This window comes from Lates calcarifer, linkage group LG18 (assembly GCF_001640805.2).
Source record: "Lates calcarifer isolate ASB-BC8 linkage group LG18, TLL_Latcal_v3, whole genome shotgun sequence".
NCBI lineage: Eukaryota > Metazoa > Chordata > Actinopteri > Centropomidae > Lates > Lates calcarifer.
In genome coordinates, this window is record NC_066850.1 from 899473 (window position 1) to 926358 (window position 26886).

At 45.1% G+C, this 26886-nt stretch overlaps 1 protein-coding gene across 1 annotated transcript; it reads right to left on the reverse strand.

Annotated features, from left to right (window-relative positions):
• Nucleotides 1–7290: 7290 nt before the first annotated feature.
• Nucleotides 7291–21958, reverse strand: gpr37b (G protein-coupled receptor 37b). The gene is made up of 2 exons (XM_018687432.2): nucleotides 19986–21958; nucleotides 7291–11361 (listed from the first exon to the last, which is right to left on the reverse strand). The coding sequence occupies exons 1-2, from the start codon at nucleotides 21045–21047 to the stop codon at nucleotides 10543–10545; spliced, it is 1881 nt and encodes a 626-aa protein (XP_018542948.1). The 5' UTR covers nucleotides 21048–21958; the 3' UTR covers nucleotides 7291–10542.
• Nucleotides 21959–26886: the final 4928 nt, after the last annotated feature.

Sequence of the window (26886 nt, forward strand, 5' to 3'; positions counted from 1 at the left end):
ATCATTTGCAGCCAGAATTTAAATGTGGCATTGTGCCTCGCTGGAGGACTGAGACACATTTAACCATCTTCAACCGAAGTAGGCAAATGATCATTCTATAAATAATGCATAGGAGCGCTGTGTAAAATGAGGTTGTTACTTGTTTGAAACATATTTCTAAAGTACTTTTATTGCTTTAAGTAAACTGTGTGTGATATGAATGTATGACAGAACAGAAACTCAAACTGAACTGATTTCCTGTTTCTTTTTGTGAAGGAAATGTTTTCAGTGTCGTGAACTCTTGCACCAAACTACTGCCGTTTGGAACATCCAAAGAAATTCAGCCATGCTGATATCTTAAAGGTGCTGCATACAGGTGTTTACCATCGCTACATAGCCAGCGTTAGCATTAGCAGCTGTTTACTCTCCAGTCTAGAGGAAGCGTTATGAGTTCACCATCTAACTTCATTCCTTTCCTCAGAAGAAGAGCTGGCCAGCGGGCTTTTCTAACCTTTCGTTAAACGCAGTGATGGCTGATGCTCTCTGTAAGTAAACAGCTGTTAATGCTAATGCTAGCTATGTAGCGATAGCAAACATGTACATGTAACACCTGCAAGGGGAGATGTGTCATCTGTATTTTAACTAATAAACACGTGTGACCAGTCAAAATGAAGACGAACTGTAGGTTCAGTTCAGATGGATCATTACACCTCATTTGACTGTGACTGTGTCTCCAACAGGCTGATGTGCACCCAGCAGTTCAGACGTGGCCTTGGAGGAGAGAAGAGAAAAGACCTTTGAAGTGAAGTGGATTCCCTTCAGCCGCAGAGCTTTAACAAAGTCGCAGCTCAGAGCTCAGAGATGGAGAGAGACAGCAGGTAAAGACGGACGCTTTTTCTTCTACTTAAAGCTGATAGGTGGTGTGTGTGTGTGTGTGTGTGTGTTCTGCGGACATGAAACCTGAGGAGTTGGATATGTGTCAGAGAGCTGTGTGTGTGTGTTTGTTTATATGCCTTTTGGGTTTGGGGTGAAGGTCCTTTGCTTCACTGCACTCACACACATGCACATACAGTCCAGCCACATACACATGGGAATGGTGATGTGGAGATCCTTCATTGAACACGTCTCAGGCTCAGCCAAGCGTTCAGTTCTCCCAGTGACCTAGAAATGAATGACAAGACAAACAAAAGCTAAAAGAGCCCACTCGTCTCTTAGGTTCATGAATTCTGTCATCAGGCAAAGAGACAGGACTTTCTGGTATCAGAAAAATATTGAGCAGTATTATACTCTCCCTGAGAGTTTTTGAAAACTTAAAATCAAAGGTCATTGACCCAACTGAAGACATTTAAGTCCAACAGAAAGTATTAACAATGCAGTACCTGGCCTCCTGAAAGAGGAGAGGGACCTGTCACTTTAGTACAACAAATGTCTGTAAAGCCCACAAGCTGGATTTGGATTTTGTGAGGGAGCAGCAGCAGAAACTATCTGACATGGTCTGTGCTCACAGGGAAGGTGAGGGAATGTCTTACACATCAGAAAGTTGAAGAAATTGTTAGTCTCTGCAGGGCTCTTATGGCCTTTGCTCTGCGGCTGTGGAAAGCATTCTTAGAGTAGGACGTTACCAGCTAGGATGGGAGCTGTCCTGAAGGGAGTGGTTAGCTCAGCCAAGCATTTACTCTGCAGAGCCAGCAGCATTAGAAAGAGTCCTTACTGCCCCAGCAAAGGACGATGCCAGCTTATATGCTCAGCTGCTGAACCAACACAGAGAGACTCCTCTCACAGGCCTTCAGCACTCTACTGTTCATACACTACATTTAACAGAGCACTTGTATATGTGAAAAATAAAATCCTTGAAAAACGTCACACACCTCAAGAAATATTTTAGTGAGAGCGTGAGAGAGGAAGAAATAATCCAACATAACCACCCACCTGCTTTATGTGATTTTATACCTGAGCCACTGAAAGCACCGTGTGCTGCTACAGCAGATAGCAACAACCTGCTTCATCAACTTGAATATCTCTCTAATTAGGATGAGATGTAGAGGCTTTGGTGTTGAATGGTATCCATAGCAACAAGAGTAATCAGGTAACCGTGGATGGTAGGTGGCTGTGCACACAGAAGTGTGATGATTATGACCCATCTATATGATTTTATATTAATGACTGTAGCACAGGCTCCTGTTCTACATTTACTCTTCAGGTCTCTCAGCTGTTGTCCTGCTGACATGGCATGCCATTCACTGCCCTATCAGCTGGTAGACAGCATTTTAATGGAACGAGGCTGAATTTAAAATTTTCATAAAAACTCATAATTATTCTAAATGTTTAAAACACTTTAGAGAACTCTTAAAGGACTGAGTCCTCTGTCCCGTCCACTCTGCTTTAAGTTGGTAAACGACTGTTACAAGTGGTGCATCTTTCAGTTCAGGACAGGAGAATCGTCTTTAGCTGAACAAAGGACTCAATCAAAAGACACAATACGCAGAGCGACACAGCATGCCCTTACTCTGACCCGTGTTAACTCTCATCCAACTGACACGTCGACTCACAGAGATTGGAAATGGGCAGGAGATGAGGTTTCAACCCACTGAGTCACATCTCTGTCTTATACATAAACATGATGAGCAGCAGGCGTCTTTGCTGCGTGAGCTCATGTGTGTTAGGACATTGCTGCACTGCACACTAAAGACTAACGCTTTCCTTTCCAAGGCGTCTGCAGTGTTTGTTTTGCATGGACTGTTTTCTAGATAGAGCATTTATCTGTGAGTGTGGATATTATTTCCACACTGGAAATAATAATATTTTAGGAAACAGTGCAGTCAGACAGCATATATACAGGGAATAACATATCCTACATTTAAACACAGTTCTAAAGGTAGTAGTCTATTACTTCTGCCTGGTTACATTACACTGAAGTGAAGGATGTCATTAGGTGTCTCGGGGTTCAGGAGAAGTTGGAATTTGAGATTGGAAGGTGGATTGGTGCAGGTCTGTAGTTGTTTGGGTGTGGTGCTGAACGTCTAACACGTTCACATTCAACATCTTAGATAAACATGTTATCTCTTGTTTTAGTCGGAATCATTCCAATTGAAATCTTGATTCGATGAAGGCCCTGTGCTGCTGTTTTGCTTTAAGCCTTGTGAGGTGGTTGGGTATCTGATCTGGGTGCCTCTGGACTCCTCCCCTGTGGAGCTATTCCAGGCACATCCACCTCAGAGGAGACCTCAGGGCAGAGCCAGAACACACCGCAGGAATTATATGTCCCATCTGGCTGGGGAATGCCTCGGGATCCCCCAGGAGGAGCTTCAGGACGAGGAGGGACATGTGGGCTGTCCTGCTTAGTTTGACCCTGATAAGCAGTGAGATGAATTAACGTGTGGATGGATAGTTTGTTCAGAACATGGTTTCAACATGCTCTTGTTCCTCTGTGTGATACGTGTATTTTTGCATGTAGTAACTTGGTGTTATTTTCTCGACCATATGCTCAGTGTTTTTATTTTTCAAAGCAATTTTCTTGCGTCTGCTCTGTAAAATTCTGTGATGAACAGTCATCCAACAGTGGTTCTCTCTTTAAACAAGACCAGGAACCTGTAACGATTCTTTCAGAAACACTAAATTAGACTCGGCAGCTCCACACAACTCAGCATCTCATCTCAGACTAAATCCCATTCTACCCACTCTTCAGAGAGTGAAATATTTATCTTGTCTTTTCCACAACGCTGAACAGTCGTTGACTTGTGTTGCTAAATTATGTATTTATTCAACTCAAGCGGATGCATTTGAATGTTCTTTTTTTTTTTTGACCAGTCGGATCAAACTGCTGCCATTAAAATGTATGAGAGGGCAGGGTAGTGCTGGGAGAAGATGAGGAATGAATGGATGGAGAGGCAGGAGGCAGAAAGGTATAGAACGAGGGAGGATGAGGGAGAAATCGAGAGGGTGGGATTTTATTGAGCGGTTCCCAGTGGACGATCTCAATATATCTTTGCAATATAACACAATCTTCAAAATGAAAAGTCTCCAGTTAGTAAACACTCAAATGTAATATTGGTTTAAGTCTCCAGCCCCTGAGCTGTATGTGTGGCTGCTACTGTTCCACTCTCTACATGATTGACGTCTCTATCTGCTTGTCTTTGCAACTGCAACTGTGCTACAGCAAAAACTGCTGACTGCTCACTGACACAAGCATTTTCACCAACACATATGATAAACAGAGTCTACTTACACGTGCAGGACATACAAAATCTAACACTGTAGCGATCCCCTTGTTTAGAGAAGGACTGGGTAGATACTCCTGAGGTGCTCGGCGTACCTGACGTTCTGTCCGCCATCTTGGACGTCGAGGCTGGCCTCTGAAATGACTGGGTGCAGCTACACCATCCAAACCCTGCCGTCCACTTCAGTGAACTTCAGTAAATCAGCAGGTTGCATGCTAAATACCTCGGCAGTGTGTAAATATAATAAAAAGATATGACATGAAGTGAAATAAACTGAAAACATAACAGTATGAACATGTTAGCTAATGGCTGGACGCCCCCCCGACTGCAGAGGGAAATGTCTCAAATAGGTCCTGAGCTGCTAAATGTTCCACTTTGTTCATTAGCTACAGCTGCTAACTTTGTAGTGTAACCCATAACGTCCTGAAAGCTCTCATTACGTCCATACACTGGGAACTAAAGCTTCACCTCTGAATGGCTGCTCTCTCTAAATGCAAGCTACACAACACACAAAGGAAAATAGGAGAAAGTTAGAAAGATGGTAACTTAACTCCCTGGTTACCTAGCAACCGTTTATAAAGCACAGCCAGAAAAACCTTCACCCAGCCAGATTGCTTGGCTGGGACTTCCTGTCTTTAATGAATGCCCAATTGCAGGGAAAAACAGAAAGGTGGGAGAGTGTCTCAAAAAAAAAACAAAAAAAACAAAAACAAACCTAAAAGAAGAATCTGTGAACAGCCATCTCAGAGCAGTCTTTATGCAGTCTCCCTCTGTGCACTGGAACAGTTATATACCAGACACACACAGGCTTTACAGGGATGTGAAGTGGAGCTGGGGGAAAAACAAAAATTCAGTGTGATTTGAGGACGTGTCCGAGCAAAAATACTATATTTACTAAGAACCTGGGGTAGGTAAATACATGTTATCAGTGACGGTAGTCATCTTTCCTCCAGCCCCCCCTGATACAGAGAAAAGAAAAATACTGAAACATGGATACTGCATTTATTTAACTGAGCAGTCTCCTCAGATCAGATCAGATGATGGTAACTGATGATGGCCAAAAATCAACTGTGTGTTTTGCCAGTTACAGATTAAATACATGTAGTCACCTGCCACATCACTGCTGTAACCTTATCCACCTTTTATCCCCATTTTGGTCCCAGTCCAATATTCAAACTCATCACACTGAGACATTATCTACTGGCTCAGGGGAAGCAGTGTTTGATAGATAGCAAGACACAGAAATCAGGAAACATCTTATGTGCCCTGCAGTGTGAACAATGCAGGCATATTGTTGTATATTGTTGTGTAACTACAGTCAAAGCCTGGTATTGGTCCTTCAGAGCTGAAAATAGCAGCACAATAAAAGAGATTAAAGAGTGACAGTGGAAAAACTGGATCAGAACTTCTCAGTGTTTGATCATGAAAAGACGTTGCTACAATAGACAGCTGAAATGGAGGGACAAAAGGCTTTTAAAGACAATCACACAATGGAAGAACAAAAAGACAGATAAACAACCACACACACACACACACACACACACACGGATGTCGGGGTTGTAGATGCTTTTGCAAGTGTGTTGCTGATTGAGGCTGATTGAGTGTGAGCGAGCGCACTGGCAGGAGGCCGACTGTTTTGGGGAAATTACCGAAATGAGTGGCAGCTTTTTCTAGGACGAGATGCCCCGTCACACACACACACACACACACACACACACACACACACACACACAGAGCTTCTCATGTGACAGGAGGAGAGAGATAGGGGAGACAACAGATAACGTGGTGAATTTCAAAGTGAAAAGTTCCTCCTCCTTCATCAGATGCTTCATAATTGGGCTTTCTTATTCTCTGTCTGAGAGATAAATAACAGAGGCTGTGGATTTGATCCAAAGTGCAAAATGAGCTGCTGATTTGACAATAATGGACTAAAAATAAGGCTAATGCATTTTGGACTCTTAGAATAATGTTTAAAGTGCCTGATGTGAGCTCAGCTGATGCTCTCTGGTGTTAACGAAGACAAACCAAGTTCATCTCATGTATAATGTGTTTAAATCAGAGTCTGAAAAGTGTCTTACTCAGATTTGTAAGCTGCTTTTCTCTGCTCTCTTTCTCGTCAGTAAAAGTCGCAACACAGACGCCTTTTTTCTCCAGGTCTGTTTCTGTCTTGCTCTTTGTTCCCCACATCTCTTCAACCTTCACTCTCCCTCTTGACGTGAGACAGAGACCAAATGAAAGAGACCACCTCCTCAAAACAGTGGGAGTGAGTGGCGTCACTCAGGAGGAGGAGGAGGTGGTGGTGGGGGGACTGTGCTTTCCTGGCGTCTGCTCAGTGTACCAGCACGACAGCTAATTCTGTTACAGGAGGTATAAACAGTTCTGTTCTGCATCCTTATCGCAAACACAGACCCGGGACGTCGGCCCGCTGTCGTCATCGTTGTATAACAGTTTGGATGCAACAGACAAAGCAAAGGAGAGAGAGAGAGGGGTGTGTAGGACGTGTTGGGAGAACAGAGCACAGTGATACATTGCTGATGAATATTTTAAACGGTCCTCTGTTATGTGAAGAGGAAGAAAAATGAAGACACTTTTTGCTGTAGTACAGCTGTAGTAGGAGGATCTCAAGGAAATCAGGACACGGGGACACACTCTGAGACTTATTCCCGAGGAGTTTTAGAGGAGCTCTTCTCCAGATTTCAAAAGAAAATATGACTTTCACTCCAGAAGGAAAGGGAAGCGAGCGCCTGTGTTATTTGTTCAGTTCTTAATTTGTCCGGTACGTCTCGCTCTGCAGACTGCCACAAGTTAACCACAGATACCTCTTCTAAAGATTCATCCTACTGATGAAGAAGTGAATATTCAGCTATACATTTTTTTCTGGAAGTTCACAACATGTAGTTAAAGGAGCACGTCATTAATGACTGTCAGTCTCACAGAGGACCTGTGTAGATTTATGCGATGCATCGCTTTTGACTCCTCTTTTTAAATCTGTCTCTGATGGAACAGCAACACTAACTTGCTGGATTCACTAATTGTATCCATGGCAACAACAACAGCTACTGACCTTAACACACACAATAAATCAACACAACAGTAACAGTACATTTAGGATTTTAATATACAGTTTTCAAGATAAAGTTCTTTGATAAACAAAGGGACAGTTTTTTGGCTATATAAAAAGCTATTTAGAAACCAGTGACTAGACTAGACAATAGTGGCCGTGTGCTTAACATTTTCAGGTATCAAATACAGACACATTTTGCTCAGAGTGAAGAGGATACTCACAAAGTTCAGAATAAACGTCTCACTGACTGATTTACAAGAATCACTTCATCAATAGTTTGAACCACGTCACTACACACTGAGCCATTTAGAATGAGCTATACTCCCAGATATATGCAGAAGAAAGATAATTAGGTTCAGGAGGTCAGTTTACACACGAGTCCCATCAAAAAAGAGATTTAATGGGGGAGAACTCGGCTTGTGTGAGGCCATATCGACTGAAATCCCTGGACAGGTTTACATGTTGGCCCACACCGCCCTGATAGTGATGGTAATAAAAAGAGTTGTCGAACAGGCGGCGGGGTGTTGTGTTGCAGAGCTGCTGTGCTCTCGCCCGTTTCCTCCATTAACATGAAGAACTGCAGGCAGCGCCAACCAGAGGCTACGTCCAGCTGGATCTCTTGGAGCTCATAAACTGGAGTTCATTAGAGCCAACAGGCTGCTGCCTCGAGCCTTTACCCACAGTTTCTCACTATACTGAACGCGTATATTTAGGGTGCTGTCAAACTCCGTATGCTTCATGCTTTGTAGTCATATTGCTCCTGTACTGATGGAGCCGAGGGTAAACTGACCTCCGCGCTCAGAGACACCCAGAGATAGTGTGCTACTACCACAAGAGCACAAGAGACAGACAGAGAGAAGGTGTTTGGCAGTGCAGAATCGTACGGAAAAGATTCATCGCAATATACAGTATAACAATGAACATCACACCTGGGTCATCACAGAGTTCACCACCACGTAATCTGAATGTTAAACACTCCTCTTCATATGTCCCTGATGGTAGCAGATGTTGGGGCTGCTCCGTTTTCAATGTGACCTCAGTTACCTGCAGGGTGAGAGGTGACGTGGTGGTTTGAACCTTGTTCTGACCCAGGTCTGATAAGTAGGATTAAGAAAACAGATTTACAGTACAATACACGTGTAAATTTATACACTGAAAAACATTACACTGGTTCTCCTTAAAAACCCAAGTAATGAAACTGCAAAGGGATTTAGAGGTCAAGAATTTTACACTGTAAAAATGTTTGCTGACGCAGAGGATCCTTCATCTCAGACATGAGCCGACAAAGGCAGCCTCTTATTTCTACATCTGCTGCAGTCACGTTTGTCGCTGGAGGACTTTCTTAGCTGTAGCTAGCTAGCTAACTTCAGCAGTGTCCTGTTGTGGCCTTGCCTTTGATTTGATTTGTATAGTTGTGGTAGCACTTTGTTTTACAGTTCAGGAATCATAAAGAAAGACCAAAAATGACAGTTTACTATGGACTTCAGTGATTATTGGTACAAATATATAATTCCACTTATATTTACAGCCCAGGAGTCACTAGTATTTACAGCATTTTTATGCAATATTGGCACTTTTTTGTAATAAGTTAATAATATGGCGTAATTATCCAGTAACTGACTGATCTACTGTTACAGAACAGAACCGACACAAATTATATTTCTGTACCAATTGAATAAAATATGTAGAAACTAGTTAATTATTGCATCTACTGAAATATAACTCTACACTGTCAATTACATTTTATTTATCAGTATTTACCAGTGGTCTGTTAAGCACTAAGTACCTACTGCACTGTAAAATAAAGTGCCACGTACTCGTAGTGTTGCTATCAAACGGCCGTCGCTCATCATAAAAGCAGTATTTATACTCAAAGATGCAGCAGAGCTCTTTGAACTATCTGTGTCTCAGGTAACAGTGATCTGTCTTCTTGACCAGAAAAACACAGCTCACAACTCAATTACCTGTGATTCCAAGTCGAACCAATGGATTTGTTGTTTACAGCGCATTCATCATAAGAGCACCAAAGAAAGTACAGTATATATACAGCCCAAAGTGTAAGGCGTAACATGATACAACAGTGTAGTGCACATATTCATCTTCAGTCCAGAGTCCATCCTACAGTGTTATGTTCCATTACTTTCCACTCAATTCATATTCATTCAATTTAATCTGTAGTGTTTCATCTGACTCATTCAACTCTAATGTAATTTCAATGAGTCCATTCCAAACCAATTCATTCCACTCAAGTCCATGTTGTTGTTCTCTGAGACCAGCCCAGTTGTGTTGAGTCAGCTGGATATTTTTCAATATACAGTGTGAGTGTTGTGTACATTTGGATTCTCCAGTGCAACATACAGTGTTGTCTTTGTGTTTTCCTCTTGCAAACTGCCATTACTGCAGAGACGCCCAGCGCTAGTTTAATTATCAGAAGCCTCGTTCCCATGCGTGCACCGTTATAGGAACTGTACAGCTGCAGCTGCTGTGGTCTGTAAACCGAGTCCTGTACATGTATAGGCAGTGTCAGCCTGGTGGATGCTGAGGTTTAAATTATTGTACAAGGCTGTTCTCTGATTAATTAGCTTAGTAATTCACCAGTGACACATTTGGAAGGTGATTGGAATTGATTCTGTCTCCCCTAAGATTTGTGGTACAGAGTTTCCCATTCATAAATATTATTTGTGGTGGCCAAACACGTTAATCTTCACAAACTGTTTTGTTAATTTTAACAGAACTTTAATGTGACATATTCAGTACAATCATTTGTAGATTGTACAGTATAAATATTATCACCTTTACCTGTCAGTAATGAGGCCGACTGTTTTTTCTTCTTCCTCAGAATCAGGTTAATTAAATGAAATTAACTTGATTCGAACCTCGAGAGGAAGCAGACATCAGACAGGTTAAGAGACCGTCCCAACTGTCCAAAGGTATTTAGGCATACAAGGTACAGCAGGGAGGATTGTAAGGTTTCAGGCAGGATTGCTAAAAATATGTACTGACCCTGTTATAAGAGCACCCCAGGGCATGAGTGAGATGTTGCTTTTTGTTAGCTTTCCTGGGAAATATGGGTTATACAGTTACTGTAGATGTACAGTTTTATTGTAAGGACATAGGACACTGGCTGAGTGTGATTATTCAGTGTCCCACTTCCTCCATGCACCCATTTAAAAACGTGACCAGACTAGGTAAGGCAGATCGCTCCCAGCCAGGCCTAAGAACTGCTAGCCACAGGCAGATAGCAGGCTAGAGAACTCTCCATCCCTGATGAGGAATGTCAGTTTAGCAGTTGGAGCCAGCCGGCGTGTAGTTACTCAGCTCCCTGCGGATGGTGCTGAACGGCGACAGCTCCAGCTCGGTGGTGCACTCGTGCTCGTTATCGTCACTGGCCGTAGCCGAGGAGGGCGCGTGGTTACAGCAGCAGCAGCAACAGCAGCAGTCTATGAAGGCCCTGCCCAGCGGGCGACACAGGAGGAGCAGCAGCGCCGGCGTCACGGCGGCCCGGCAGAAGAGCAGCAGCTGGGAGAGAAGGTGGAGGACGGACATGGTGTGCTCAGGGACGCCGGCCGCCATGTACGCAGACACTATGTTGCAGATGTTCTCAGGCACCACGCACGCACCGTAGACGATTGCCAGCGCCACCACGGTGCAGTTCATCTGGCTCTCCAGGCGGATCTGCTTCTTGTTGCTGCGCACGCTGGCCTGCTCCGCGCGCCGGATCTTGCGCGCTGTCACCAACGAGCACCCAATGGTGAAGAGGGTGGGCAAGCAAAAGTAGCAGCCGAAGCACCACCACAGCCGAGCGCCCTCGTAGGTCAGACCCAGCACGTAGAGCATGTCGGGAAGCGAGGTGGATATCTTGATGATGCAGCGCTCGACAGGAGGCTCGTCTGGGATCCCCGTGTCCTCTGCCACCAGCTGTCGAATGAGGAGCTCCGGGAGGGCCAAGAGGAGGGCGCCAATCCAGATCACAGCCAGCTTGGCAGTTGTAGATGTGCAGTTCTCGATCATCTCGTAGTACATCTGGACGTTGGTGGCCGCACGGAAGCGGTCGATGCACAGAGCGCACAGGGTAAACGTGGTCACACCCAAGGACGCCACCTGAGGAAAGAAGCAGAAAACATTTATCAGGATTAAAGTCACTTTCATCACTGATTACTACAAATGCACAGGCTCTTTAAATATACGATCCCTGAGTGCATCACCGAGCCTGTTTAATATCTTTAAACAATATGCATGAAACAGCACACGGCTGTAGGGGAGAGGAGTCGAGACAAGAGTGAGCTGGAGCTGGAGCTAAGAGCAGCGTGGTGTACGTGATGATCTACAGGCATTTCAACTGACAGATGGGCAACACTGATGTGACACTTCTCTAAGTTGTAGTCAAGGTTGTCAGCTCCCCCTGGTCTTTAATGAATAAAAGAGTAACAAGGAACTGACGAAATGATCCCCAGTGCCCAACGTGTCTGACGTTATCTGGCAGAACCTTGGAGAGCAGCTGCAGAGAAACTAAACTAACAGATTCCTCTTCATCAAACAGAGGCTTTCTACCTGGCAACAAGTCAGCCACCACCACATAGATAAAGAGCAGGACACTCAGTAATGGTACTGACCTTTAGGTGCACATGACTCTGCTGTAATTACAAGCAGAAGAGCAAGAGGAACACAATGGCATAGCATCCCTGAATGTGTACATGTGTGAGAGAGAGAGAGTGAAAACACACACACACATGACGAGTGAGAGGGTGGATTAAAAGCTGCATTCACTCATTCAGATGTATTTTCACCCCCCCACTGTTCAATGGCAGTTATACTAATTAACACACTTGGTAAAGATTCCACTGTTCTCCTGTTAACGTCTCACTCACTCCCGTCATCTCAGATAATTACCTGGCAGTGACGATGTATAAACTCTGCACATTGTAAGAGAGCGCACACATTCTCCTCAGCATGTGAAAGCATCTGTTGGATTAGCAGTCATTTTGGCAGAGTGGGCACCCTGCAAAATATGCCTCTGCAGCTGGAGTGTGTGTGTGTGTGTGTGTGTGTGTGTGTGTGTCCTTACACGAACCAGTTTCTTCTGTGATTTTGCCTCCAGCACCAAATCTACCAGAACGTCCCCCCTCCACTCCACCCATCCTCGATCCTGTCTCACCTTGCTTACCTTTTCTTCCTCTGTCTTTCACTTTTTTCCTCTTCCTCTCTTCCCTCTCTTCCTCTCCTCACCCTGTGTTCCCCTTTGTACACCCCTCCTCCCTTTCCTCCCCCGATTCCTCCCTTCATAGCAAATTTAATTACAGCAGCCAGCTTCCCAGATGGCCCCAGTGAGCCACGGCTTTAGAGCTCTAAACACATACTTCCTGGACAGATATAGATGTACACACACTGCAAGATGTTCTGTGTGTCTCGCCCTGACATGCACACACACACACACACCACACACACACTGACCCCCTGACACACATGGAGGTTGTAACCAGGCTAATGAAGGGCGACCAAAGGGAACAGTGAGGGGTAAGTGAGGTAGACAAACTGCAGCTCTCTGAACAATAGCTGTGACCAGGAGGGTTTATTACCTGCTGTAACCACACAATCTTATAATCATGATTGAAGCAAACTGTTCTGAAATTTTGCCAAAGCAGAACAAGCATTATTATTCATTATTTCTTTTTTCAGAGCAACTTGGAGTTGATTTAAGCCAAACATGTATCATTATACAAACTGAACAGATTTGTCCCTGAGGTGATTTGGGCAGGTGTCAGAATTTGAGTGCCCTCGGCAGGTGTTGTCATCTTTCTTCATTTGTTACCTGTGCTTGGAAAGACAGACGCGCAAAAATCTAATAAATGCTGCAGCCGTGGTGAGCTAAGCTGTTTTTCATCAGTGTCTACAGGTGTTGTTAGAGCTCAGAAAAGTCAGTCATGCTCATATAAAGTTGCAGGGACGGGATTTGAATTTGTGGTTACAGGAGGAAAGGTTGTTAAAACTGTCCCACCTCTGAGTGAAAGAAACAGAATGCAGGCAGGATACACAAATACATGGATGAGTGAGTTTATGTCACAGTGATATCTCTACACAGGTGGGTTCCATTTTGAATCTGGCTCTCAGTTGGTAAAATACCCAGAGCAGCAAATGAATCTTTCATTAGACTATGGAACCATCTCTACATCCCAGTCACCTTTTCTGCCTGATAGTTGTCTGTCTAATACTGACTATGGTCATGCTAATCTGATATCCCTATATTACTAGGATGTGACTGCCTCTCTGTGTCTCCAGTGTTTGGAAAACCTCACCTGCAACGTTGCTGAAACAGACTCTTCTCTGACTCATCTGTCAGAGTGGATACCATTCACTAAAACTGCTGTCTGCTATTTATATCTCCATCCCGCCCCACAGTTTACACGCTGTAACGCTGCGTGTTAGGAATATATTTTAGTGGAACAGCGAGGTGTTTTCCACAGATGGAACTGTTGAAAATGCCTCAGTACTCACAGAGATTGGCCCTGCATCCCTTTATTTTAATAGTTAAAGAAGCATCATATATATGTATTCCCACAGACATGAACCAGTCCAGTACACTTGGACAGGTGCTTGCACATGGTGAATATTTCATGGCCTGAACAACAGGGCTGGAATGGCTTTAAAGGCCGTCATGGAGGAGCAGGAAACCCAGCTTTGATCAGCGTGTCGGGGCGGAGAGCAAGGGCAGGACGAACAAGCATAGCTTTGTACTGGAGGGGAGATGAGAGAGAGAGAGAGTGCAAGAGTCAGGCCTGGTGGTGATGAAGGTCTCTGTGTGTTTGTGGAGGGGGGTTATGCAAATGAGGGAACGAGAAACAGGGACAGAAGAAGAATGGAAAAGGAGAAAGAAAGTAATGAGTGAGTGGGAGAAACTAAAGAACGAGGGAAAGAGTTGAGAGAGTGAGAGTGAATAGAGAACAATAACAGGGGAGCGAGAGAGAAATAAACCACGACATGTTCAGAATGATTAACAATGCTAATGTGGCATTTCTTCCAAACAGCAGCCTTGACCCTGTCGTGTTCATTTTAACAGCTGGCAAAACAACAAGCCTGCTGCCTCAGGGCTGGAAACACTGTGTCTGAGGTTATATCAGTTATACCTTACCACTTATTTAAAACAGTTATATCATGTGAAACAGGATAATGGTTCCTTCGTTTTGTGACGCCTCAGTGTCCCTTTAAGAGAAGGCTAAAGCCAGCTAGCGTAGATTAGCAGACGGGAAACAGTGTTGGAAATTATCTGTAGATTGTTGCTTTTATTACCAATATTGCCTTCGAGCCTGTTAAGTTATCGAGTAAAATTTCATTTCATAAACTGACTTGTGAAGTAGCTCAGGACATTTTTCAACTCAGCCTTAGACTTCAAGAGCTCAAAGAATCAAAGAAAGAAAAAAGGAACATGAAAAGGTCTTTCATCCGTAACATGTGTTTTTCAGGTTCCTCAGCAGGTGACAGACATTTTCCCCCAGTGCTGTTTTTAATAACGGCCCATTAACTTCCTGATTAAAGGTCTTGTGAGTTGGTGGCACAAAGGCCTCGTGTTATTAATTGGGTCTTAACGAGGACTGGTGGAGCCTGTGCGGCCGTACTGTGACGACAGCCGCTGTCAGGGGTAATGGGTGTTATCAGGTGATGGATGGGCTAATGTGGAGACACAACAACACACACACACACACACACCTACAGCCTTATGGTACTGAGACAAAGGCTTATTCCAGCTGCAGTCCTTTTTCTAGTTTGAGTGTGTGACCCAGTGCAGGCTCTGGCAGACCATAAGTCTAACCAGAGAGACCCTGCCACTGACAGCTACCATCCATCTAACAGGCAGAGAGAGGAGCTGTGGGTTAGCGTGCACGCCCATATCTGAGTGTGTCTGTGTCTGTGCATGTCCACATTTATGCAGAATTATTAAAATGTGTATCTTATTGTGGGATTTGTGGATATGAATACAAGTATGGCTGGTGCATACATACGGGGTGTGTGTGTGTTTATGGCTGGCTGAGTGTATCCTTGTGGGCTGCGGGTTCAAAGCTTTCAGCCACATCTCGTTCCCTCAGCAGGTGGAGCTGCTCGGCTCTAATCAGATGAAGTAAATTTGTGAGGACCACAAGATGTGATTTAAAGCTGCAGAGACACAGATGACGTGGACCAAGTGTTGAGATAAATTTAGTGTCTGTTCAGGAGCTTTCAGTTATATCACATGATCTTCCTGGAACTTTAGCATCTCTGTGTCTACGTGTGTTTAAAAAATGTGTGTAAAAATGATGAGTTGTGGTTCTGTGGGACATTATGTGCCAGACTATTTCTTTCTTTCTCTTCTATTCTTAGGCTAAAAGAAGACAGGAACTGTCTCCACCAGCTGTAGAATTCACAAATAAGTAGGGCGAGCACTCGCATACTTTCTCCTTTCTTGTCTTTAATTACATTAATAGCAACAATCAATTACAGTACTCTCCTCCACTCTCTTGCTTTGTGTCTCAGTCTTTTACAGTGTGTCTGAGGCAGTTAATTCCAGACAATAAATTCCTCTCCCATTAAATTACATCCTGACCTGTGGCAGATTTCCCCTGGACATTAAAAAATGTATTCTGCTCTCAGTGTACAGTGGCTGCTGGAGAGTCTTATTCCAGGTCATTGATTCCTGCCTGGATGTATTATGTCGGCAGCAAAACAAAGTGGACTGGCTTTCATATTCTTTTCTGTTGTGTGCGTTGAAGGCTGCCTACATGTCGGCCTGGTCTGTGCTGATCCGAAACTGATACGCTGTTCTTTTTCTTAATTCATAATGATAATCATCCAATGAATATTTCATATTTACATGGATAATTTTCAATTTGGTTAATTGCATCCAACAGCCACTCTAATCTCTGCTTCGTGTTGTCGTGTGGTCTTGTCTCATCGTACAAAACACAATATCTACTCATCCACAGACAAACAGCTGACTGCATGGACTCACCATCATGTATTATGTAGAGACACTAATACTAATATACCCTGAATAATTTACATATCTTCCAATTAACTATCATTCGTGCGCCTAATAGACCGACTGAGAACGCAGAGGGCACGACACCTTGTGTGTCTCTTTGTGGCGTTAAGTTGTGTTTATGTGTTGATATACTGTATATGTGTGTGTGTGTGTGTGTGTGTGTGTGTGCGCCTTCCCCCTGAGGCTCACTTCTAATCACAGATAGCTGATGCAGAGAGAGAGAGAGAGAAAGGGGGAGAGAGAGGGAGAACAGCCGTGGGCAGTGATCAGTGGAGAGAAGGCCATCCCTCCCATCTGGAGGATCAGCACACCCTGCTGACTGTGTGTGGTGTGTGGTGTGTGTGTGTGTGTGTGTGTGCTTAGCTAGATTAGACAGAAACTGTGAGAGACTGGACCTGTTTTCTTTGAGGAGGCAGACGTCTCCAGAGCTGGTTCAATGAGAGTAATTATCCTGGGTGATTAAGGAAGTTGTGGTTGTACAATGCAGGATACTAGAAGGAGAAGTGTAACTGCATCGTGGGCTCTCCTGGTTCTGAGCAGCAGCCTCATATTCCTGGTCGTGGTAAAACCAAATCGTGTAATCCTGATCGTTAATTGAAAGTGTGTGCGTGCATGTGTGTGAGCGGTGAATGAGAACGTGTCAAACTGATGTATGTGCTGCCATTACCAACCTCTGGCCCCCTGCAGCTCCATTCACCCCTCTCTCTCCTCTCTCTCTCTGTTTCTACCCGTCTGTCGCTCTATCACCTCCCTCAGCCTCTTTCCTGCTCAGCTTCAATAGTCTGTTTCTCTCTCTGCCTGCTGAAGCCCACTGTACCATAGCAGAGGCAGCCTACAGTCTGTGACTGCAGGGTATTGTACAGAGCAGTGGAGGCCTGATCTATAAATGAGACATGCAAACTAAAGGAATGCCTGCACATTGTTGTACTATTTTATAATAATGTCTGCACATGTACTATTAACCAATATGGCTGAAACTATACATCACATGGTGACGTGGTGTAAGGCAGCGCTGAACGTGTCCTTAGGGAATCATTAGATTTCTGTCCCCTGATGAATCAGGTTTTAAAAAGGTGTGAACGCAGCAGTGTCTGTCTGCTAATTAGAGGAATCATCAGGCTGCTGCATGTGTGTCTGCTTTCAAAATAACAGACAGGTTATGTTTGACAGCCTCATGAGTAAATCTGACCAAAGGACTGGGGTTGTGTGTGTTGGAGGTGTCATCACTCTGATCTTGTAAACAGCTGTGTCTTCATGCTGTTAAACACCTAAAGTTATTAACAGAGCTCATCATCCTGCACTTGCTTTTTCATGATTTGTGTCTTTGTTTAAGGTTAATGAGACAAAAACATTTTTCAGAATCACTGTTACAGCTGTGTAGTTCTGAACGAACCTTGACAAATGACTCATTCCCCCTCTGGCTTATAAAATGCTTACTGCACTGGTTATTTGTTACGTTAGCCTACTTTCAAGTCTTATCCTAATCAACCGCCAGGTGCAGAAACCCAATTATTGCCCATTAGTTTTGCCTGAATTTGCTCCTCTGCGCATCAGCGCCTGGAGGTGTCGTGTGCAGTGACAGCAGCATGAAACGGGAGCGTATCTGAAATAATGCAGGCCGGCTTCACCTCGCATTTTACTCCGTGCAGCATTCGTACAATTTCCCTGCCGTGTTCACTCACATCTCACTCCTAAAATTGCTTTCTCTTTGAGGTTTGGAAAATTCCACACTCCACTAAACAGCGAATAAAACAAGGTTTACTGAAGGCAGCACCACAGGAGACTCCTCTCTCAGCAGACACTGATACATCATCTGTGCCACCTTCTGATTATGCATGCATGTGCACATAAAGTTGGGTTTCATGTTTGCACGAACGTGCCTGTGTGTTGGGAGTCTCTAGATTTCAGGTCGAACGTTGACGTCTCCTGTGACTGAATTTGGGTTAAGTGAAGAATAAAGTCACTCCATAGGCTGAGAGTGTGTGTGTGTGTGTGTGTTTCACTGAATGTTCCACAGGGAGAGTGTGAGCCCCAGGCTACATTACTCACGGCCTGTCTTGACACACACATATGCACACACACACACACACACACACACACACACACACACACTGAAGTGACTGTGAACATAGACAGGCCCCAGTGCACATGTCCTGATAGATACAGAATGCATATTCACATGTTAAAGTAAATTCTCAGAGACAAGCCAGCGCCACTCCTCCACACACACACACACACACACACACACACACACACACACACGCTGTGTATTAAGAATAGCCTTGTGGTGTAGGCACTAAATGTGTGTTATTAAAAGTATTAAATAATATCCTGTGGTTCTTGGGAAAGTCGTGTGCAGTAGCACCAGGAGGAGGTCTGTTCTCTCTGATCCCACATAATTAAAACATATGCACTCACAGGGTGTTTGTGACATCCTGTACAACAGAGAAACAGCAAATGAGACCACATGATTATAAAGTACCTTCAGTGTCGTCAGTGAGGAGGGTGCAACCTCTACTGTTACTGATTTAAATCCACAGGCTGCTGCACATAAACGTATGCATGGGACACTGTCAGTGGCCCTGTGACCACTAAACCTGCACCTCAGTGCTCAGTGAACACATACTGTTACATGCTATCTTTATATTTCTCTGCTTGTGGTCTAATTTCTTGCAGAACTATCAGCAGCAGCGATCTTTAACTGAGAGGCTGTGCACATGAATTTCAGAGAGAAGCGTTGCTTGGTGTTGGATTTATGAGTCAGTTTCACAGTGAAATGACTGACCTCTGTGAATGTTGGAAACTGGTGGCTGCATCTCTCTGTCCGGATGTTTTGGAAAATGGTTTTTCAATCAAAGCGTTTCATTTTGTAAAAACCAGGGCTCAGCATCTTGAAATGACTAATGCATAGAAACAAGGCAATATGAGGACAATAACATACTGTTCACTCATATTACCACGCTCAGTATGTGACAGAGGGTGGGGTTGAAGTTCTGGTCACCTGCTGTGGCTCGCTGCCAGACTCTCGGTCTCCTGACGTCTAGTCTTTTCTGGGTTTGCTGCACCACACTACACCCTCCACTCACTCATTCACCTCAGACACCACCCAGACGTTCATGTTGTATTTGGGTTAAGATAAACCTTTGAAACAATGCCTGTTGTCTCCTCTTTCCTTGTGCCAGGTTCTGACAATGGCCATTCAAAACAGGCTTAAGACCCCTGAGCTGAAAACCCCTGCTCTATTCAAAAAGAGGTGAATCTGACACCGGTGTAATTGCAGTAAGCACATAAAGAGAAGGTATTAGCACGGTGTAAACAACCTGTCTCTCATCCCTCCACTCAGGAACACAGGTGTGTGAAAGACAAACAGAAAACAAGGACAAGGAGAGACAGAGTGAGAGAGAGAGAGAGTGTGTGCACCTGCAACGTTTTTAATCGACTGTACACACAGGCATCAGGATATAGAGTGTTGTATATGAGTCAGGGTGAAAGGAGGTACTGAGCTGTCCTGCTGTGTACTCATGTGCCTACATGCCTCAGGGGCTAGGTGAGGTTCTCTCTCCAGTAGCAGCAGGTGTGCAAGTGACAAACAGTTCTTGTTGTTGGCTGAGGTGACATCCTATAGCTGTGCTGTTTGCTCTGTGACAACTGAAACCCAACTCTCTACATGCAGACAGTCAGAGCAGAACACACACACACAAGACAATGTGATTACCTCCACGTAGGGCACCACTTTGCAGGTGAATTCGCCCAGCAGCCAGGACTTGGTCAGTTCATGGAACACCACCATGGGCAGGCAGAAGAAGATGAGCACAAAATCCCAGACAGCCAGGTTAGCCAGCAGGGAGTTGGAGATGCTCTTCATGTAGTAGTTCTGGCACACGATGCACAGGATAGCGATGTTGCCCGCTATCCCCACGAGGAAAATGACCCCGGACACGCACGTGATCGCGTACGCGCCGTAGGTCTCGCTCGTCACCGGGTAGAAGGGGTTCTTGATCTCGTCCCCGAAATCCTGCGAGCTCGGGGGCGTGATCGGCGTGGCGTCCCAGGGGTTCTCCTCTCGGACAGTGAAGAACTCCGGCCTCCTGGTGAAGAGGTCAAAGGGCAGGTCGGTGGAGGTGAGGGCCACCGGCTTGGGGATGGGTTCCCAAGGCGACGCGTGAGGTTGCGCCAGAAGCACTGCGCTTTTGTTCAGCCGGGTTCTCCCCCTCTTCCAGGCTCTCTTCTGCTCGTCCTTTGTGCCTCTCTTGTGCCTGTCCCCCTCCTCGGGTCCCCCTCCTCCCTCTCCCTGGCCCATTGAAGAGGGCTTAGCCGCATTGTAGTGTCCACCTGCTGGCGTCCTCGTACTACTAAGACCGCCATTCAACTTTATCCTCTTATTATGGTGGCGCGTCGGGTCCCAATGTGAGACGGCGTTGGGATCCTCCACGGGTGTCACAGTCCTATTGAAGTCGTGTTTGTTGTGTCCAATTCGCCTCGTTTCTCCCGCACTGACCCTCTTCCAGGGGTGAGTGGAGTTAAGGGTTCCTCTGCTAATTGCCCGCTGCGCCTGCAGTTCCCCCGAGGACGCACCTGTGGCATATCCCGCCGAGAGCGCGCGGTCCCTGGCTTTGTTTTGATGACTCTCTCGCAGTGACCCATGGAAAGTCCTGGCAGAGTACGCGCTCGTGTTGCCGTCCTCTTCAGTTCGCACCTCTCCATTATTTCTCAGAGATACTAACACATGTGCGTGGGCGAGTAACACAAATAACGTCCTAGGCGGCAGAATCTGCATGGTCCAGGAAAGATGGAGCGGAGTTTGAATCCTCACAAGTGCATCCTCATACCTCTGTAGCAGCGCGGGGACTCTCCTCCATTCAGTCAACACCCATGTTGGAAACAGCTCAGAGGGGAGGGGAGGGGGGGCTCACGGCTGCAACTAAATACCTATATTCGTGGCGTGAGCTTTGCAGACTTGTAAGTTATATCCCAGTGTGTCGCGGTGCGCTGCAGCTGCAACAATCTCCAAACCGCCTCCTCCTCCTCCTCCTCCTCCTCCTCCCCGAGTCACTCCCGCTCCCAAAGTCTTGACATTACCGAGCAGGACAGCGAATCAGAGTCCGGCTCCAGAGGGGAAGAAGCAGAGAGAGGTAGAGAGGGAATTGTTGCATATCCACACACACACACACACACACACACACACTCCGCACAGCATCCAGTTTCCAGCTGTGTGTAACAGCATCCAGAGACAGAGTGTGTTAGTTCAGTGGGTTGGGTCGGCTGGCAGCAGCAGCAGCGTCAATGCGGTGCAGTCCCGGGTAAAGCCCACTATAGGCTGTGGTGTACGAGAGTGTAGAGGAGCGAGAGAGAGAGAGAGAGAGAGGAGGGAGGGAGTGACGGAGAGGGAAAGAGGAGGGGTGGAAGTCGGTCGTTCCTCTCTGTTTCTCGGCCGTTCCTCCTCTGCTCGCCGCTGTCTGTCCTCCTCTGCTTTCTCCTCGAGTAGGACCGTGCGCTCGAAGAAAATGGACTCCCCTGGCGGCTAACCCCGATCTGTCACTCCTCATCCATCATGGAGCATCAAGCAGCCCCGGAGCAGACTACGGCTGCAGCCCCCACGGCAGACGAGCCGGCCACGCCCGACTCCAGGCGCACTAATAACCACATTACCCAGTTTTACATCTTTACGCACAGGCGGCGCTGTGATATCGACGCAAGTGGACGGAGATTAACCAGACGCTCTCATTTATTTCCAGAAAACTCTCCCAGCTGAGGTTATTACCGTGATGTGATTCGCTCAGTTCAGCCAACATAAACGTCCTTATTCCTCCCAGACATATTTTACTTATGACCAGAGATCATCAGTTTAAAATATAATTCATGGTATTTATTCACTGCTGCAAAGTTAACACTACACATGTCTGAAAACAGCTCAACAAGCCCTGACAGATGATTAGAATCTGCCATCAATCTTTCAGGTTCATCCTCCACATCCTCAGTATGTTTCCACCATTTCATGAAAGTGATGGACACCTGGTTCATGGATTGATCTCACCTAACTGTAGGGAATATAAGGACACTGATTATGGCTTATTCTATAGCTGCGTGCATCAATAACTGTTCCATAGAAAGGCTGCCTCTCAGACTCATATCAGACAGGCTGTGAGGAGTGCAGGTGTTTTCTGAAGCACCTTAGGTTGAACTATAACAGAGAGGAAGAGGTGGCTGCTGAAGTACTTAGTATTAACTATACTGAGACCCCTTGCTGTGATAATGTAGTTTTCACAGTACTGAGTTTAATGTACTGTATCTACATGTGTGTCAGTGTCAGACTCTAATTTCCTCAGTGTGAGATAATGACATGTCCTCAAAGCAGCATACAGCCCTAATGTACAGTGATTCTGGTACCCAGTGGATAAAAATATACACACACTGAGTCGATCAAACACAATTTGTTGAGTGTGTGAAACTAGTTGGCAAGTGAGCAATGAATCAGTTGCTGAAAGCTGAAACAGTTAACAGTCATGGATGAATGTGTGAGATAGAAAGCTGATGATTTTAGCTACATTTTGGAACCACAGAGAGTGATCAGGGATATGTGGCTACTGTGATTAAACACACACACACACACAACCTGTTACTGAGTACTGTGTGTCCAGTAGTTCAGTCAATAATTCAAGAGACTCTCAGGACTAAATGAAATGAGTGTATTATGTCTTAAGTGCTCTTAGTACTGTAAGTGAACCTTTCACACTGCTGCAGCCTCAACCATGTGTGGAGGAGACAGACACAGAGACACAACACGTGTAATAAACAGGACATTTAGAAAGGCGTGTATGTGTGTGTATATTTGCCGCCATGATTACTTGTGTATTTGTGTTTTCCAAAAACCATATGAGAGAGTGTGAGAGAGGGTGAATTGGCAGACACAGTGGACATCTAGCTGGTGACCTTCTACATCAAATAGGTGATTGGAGCCAATTCCAGCCGGGGGAGCACAGGCAAACACACACACACACACACACACACACACAGAGCCAAGTTTCACCGGGGGGTGAGGGGGTACTGAAGATAGATAGCTTGAGTTGCTCCAGCCAATATCTTCATCTGACCTTGATTCAAGTTAAAAGAGAGAAGTTCTACATGTAAAGTAGCACAGAGACGATTCTGCCGAGCGCCCTGGGTATTTTGGATTCAGTGAAAGTTTAATGATCCCTGTGGCAAAGGAGTCAAAAGTTATAGAGTTGTGGAGTAACTGGGAGTCAGTGTGGTTTGCTTTAAGGCATGCAGTACTTGTTGAAGGAGAGGAGTAGATTTCTAATTCACTTTTTGCATCTTAACTTTTCTGTGCAGAGCGCAGTGTCCAGTGAGTCATGTGTGGTTCTGTTTGAATTCATGGAAACATTTGACTTGGCCCTTTGACATGAAAACAAGCCTAATCTCTCAGTGAGTGTTCAGCATCCGCCGGGCTTCACAGGTTAAATCCCTCAAATGACAATGTGTATCTGACCTTGAAAACACCACCACAGCAACTTACAGTGCCATTTTAATCAGCTGGAAGGCACAGGGCAACACTTCACATGTAATTATCATGTCTATTGTGTGGTGTGGTCCAGGGAGACTCTGCTGGTTGGCGTGTGTGGGTGGAGATAAAGAGGAGAGGTTCTCTCACTGATGAACGCATGCATGGAAATACTTAATGGTTGAGGCGCACAGGGACATCAAGGGCATGTGCATGTACACAAAGAAGAGGGTGAGTGCACACACGCACAGCAGGACACACACACAGTGAAGAGTCCTGAGTTTAGTAGGGCATACAGTCAGGAGGAACATGCAAAGGCCATGAAGATTTTATGGCTTTCACTGTATGTGTGCTGTGTGGAGAATAAATTATACACACCTCAGCCGACATGGAGGAATATGCAGAGACAGGCACCCTGTGACGTGCTCACTCACATGTCGTTTATTATTTACTCATCCACCTCCTGTGGTCTTCTCTGTAAAAGTTATTTTTCTAAATGAGTCAGTGGAGGGGGGGGCTGTAAGACCATGTCACAGAGAAACTGTCTTCATAAGCTGTGAATATGAAGAAGGAGAGTTTGTCATTACAGGCTTGTAGTTCCACCTCTTTCTGTCCAGTAGTAAATTGATTTGCTGCGTGGCTTTGATCGTGCTGCTTACAGTCTAACTCAATGGGCTGCTGTTCTGAGGCCCTGTCATCCTTTAAGCTTCATCCCTTCATGGTGAATAGCAGTATGTTTCAGTAGTGCCAGTATGTCTCCAGGAGGCTCTGAGAGATGGTGTCTGTAGTCTGAGTGGCTCAGCACTAACCTACAGCTCATTGCTGCCATCTGATGGACGGATATGAAAAGTGCTCCGAATGCTCACAGGAGCTGACAGAGATTTAAAAATGTGGTATAGGTCTTTCTTTCTTTCTTAGCTGTTAAATGTTTTCTGTCTCTGCCTCCCTGTATTTATTCTCTTCCTCTCCCTCTTGATCTGTTTGAGTTTTTTTGGCCTTCACGTTTCCCTCTCCTTATGTTGCATCATCTTCTAACACACTTTATCTCCCACACATGTTCTCTCTTTAAGGCTGTAGCACACAAATGAACATATCTTTTGCCATTTTCAGGAATGTTTCTTAATGTCTTTTGTCCTTGCTACTGACTTTGACTCCATCCTTCTGTCTGCTGGATTACTCTCCTCTGCCTCATCCCGCCTGTGACTGACAGCATAATTATTCATCCATCAAAGGTCAAAAGGTCATCTCATTTAGCATTCGACGTGGGTGAGAGGTGACCTTGAATGTTCATGGATGAGACATCTCACTCTTAAAAAGTAGAGGAGGGAAACTTTGTTAAAGCACCATGATACACCCAGAGGCTCACACACACACACACACACACACACACACACACACACACACACACACAGTAAGCAGTAAACGACCCTTATAGAGATACAGTTACATCTCTGATCTGCTTTAATGAATGAGTCTTGTAGCAGAAGCACCTGACTTCTTGAACCTTTAATGAAGTGACAGCACATTGACTACAGTGAACTGGACAGAACAGTGGGTTCATTATTGTGTAGATAGATGGATAGGAGGTGAACTTTAAAAAGAAAGTTATCTGTGGTGGAGTCAGACTCTGGCTGGTGATCGGGGAGTGCTGGCAGTGATGGGTTGTGACAGTGGGCTGAGCACACCGCTGTAATGACAGCGTGTTATCAGCCTTTACTGCTTGAGGTGTGTGAACGGAAACTGCTGAGAACTTTAAAGTGCTCTGAGGAGCTTCTTAATCATCTGATGCCACTGGATGGGACTGAAAGCAGAGCAGAAATCAATGGAAAGTGGTGTGTTAGAGAGAGTGTCTAAGTGTTGTTTAAGTGAATGCTGGCGACAGGCCGCTGCATCATCTGTCTGTGTTCTGTCAGTAAACTGGAGGGTTAAATGACAGCTGGGTGAATTATGTTGAAAACCACTTTTAATTAGATGAGAACTTGTTTTGCTCTGCTCACCTCTGTTTATCTGATCACCACCTTGTATCTAATTATTAGTTTAACCCTCCCACACCTCCTGTCTAGACACCTGGAGGCTGCTCAGAGCACACAGTCATTCACTACTATCACCTGGGTAAAGACAGGGAGATATATACAGATTATACCCAGAGTTGAGTTTGAGGGGGCAGATTGAGATGCATGATGGGAAGCTACTCAAACACACACACACAGAGAGCAAAACAATACCTAGCTGAGGAGCTTTAGCTCACAGACGTGTGAGATATTGAGCAGCAGACTGAATCAAGATGTTTCAGGTCACTTTTCCAGAAGTTGATGGTTTGAAACAAGGACAAATGTTTTTTACTTTTTATTCATTTTTCACTCCATTTACACAGAAAAGAGTGAATACCAGGTAAGAAGAAACTGTATCCTGCATTAGCACAGGTTCCTTATGAGTATATCAGAGCAACAGCATCCCCTGCTGGTTAGACCAGGGCCATGCTTGCTTGTCTGTCAGTCTGTGTGTGTGTGTTGATGGCGTTTGAGAAATTCAGATGTGTATTGTTGGAATGGAAACCTCCGCAGTGTTGCTTTATGTCATTTTGTGTCTCATGTACCATAATGCAGCCACATTGAGTTGTGCTGTGCCAGGTCCAGCATCTGCTTTTCTCCAGTCTCTTCCAATCAATCAAAAGTGCTGTGTGTTTGTGTTGGTGAGTGTGTGTCTGTGTGTCCGGTGTGTCTGTGCTTTTCCTCTGCCTTTACTGTGCAGTCATCCGATGCGTTTCCCGTGTGAATTCCGATGTTTTTCTGGCCTCTGAGGTTTTTCAGAGGTGACATTTCATGCACCTCAGGTCACCAAGGCACCGTGCCACCCACCTGATGCTCTGCCTTTGTCTTCTCATCCTCCCCGCTCCGTCACCCACGAGCTCTGCCTGACAGTGACGGAGCACGACACAATTTTCTGTCATAATTCAATAAAACACAGATGGTTGAGATCTCATGCGCAGGCTATTTAAACACAGCGGGAATACCATTTCCTGCTTAGGTGGAGAAGGTAAACAGAAGCACTGACTGCAAACCAATTTTTGTCTCAGAAAAGATAAATTTGTTTTTGTCTTTTTATGGAAGTGTGA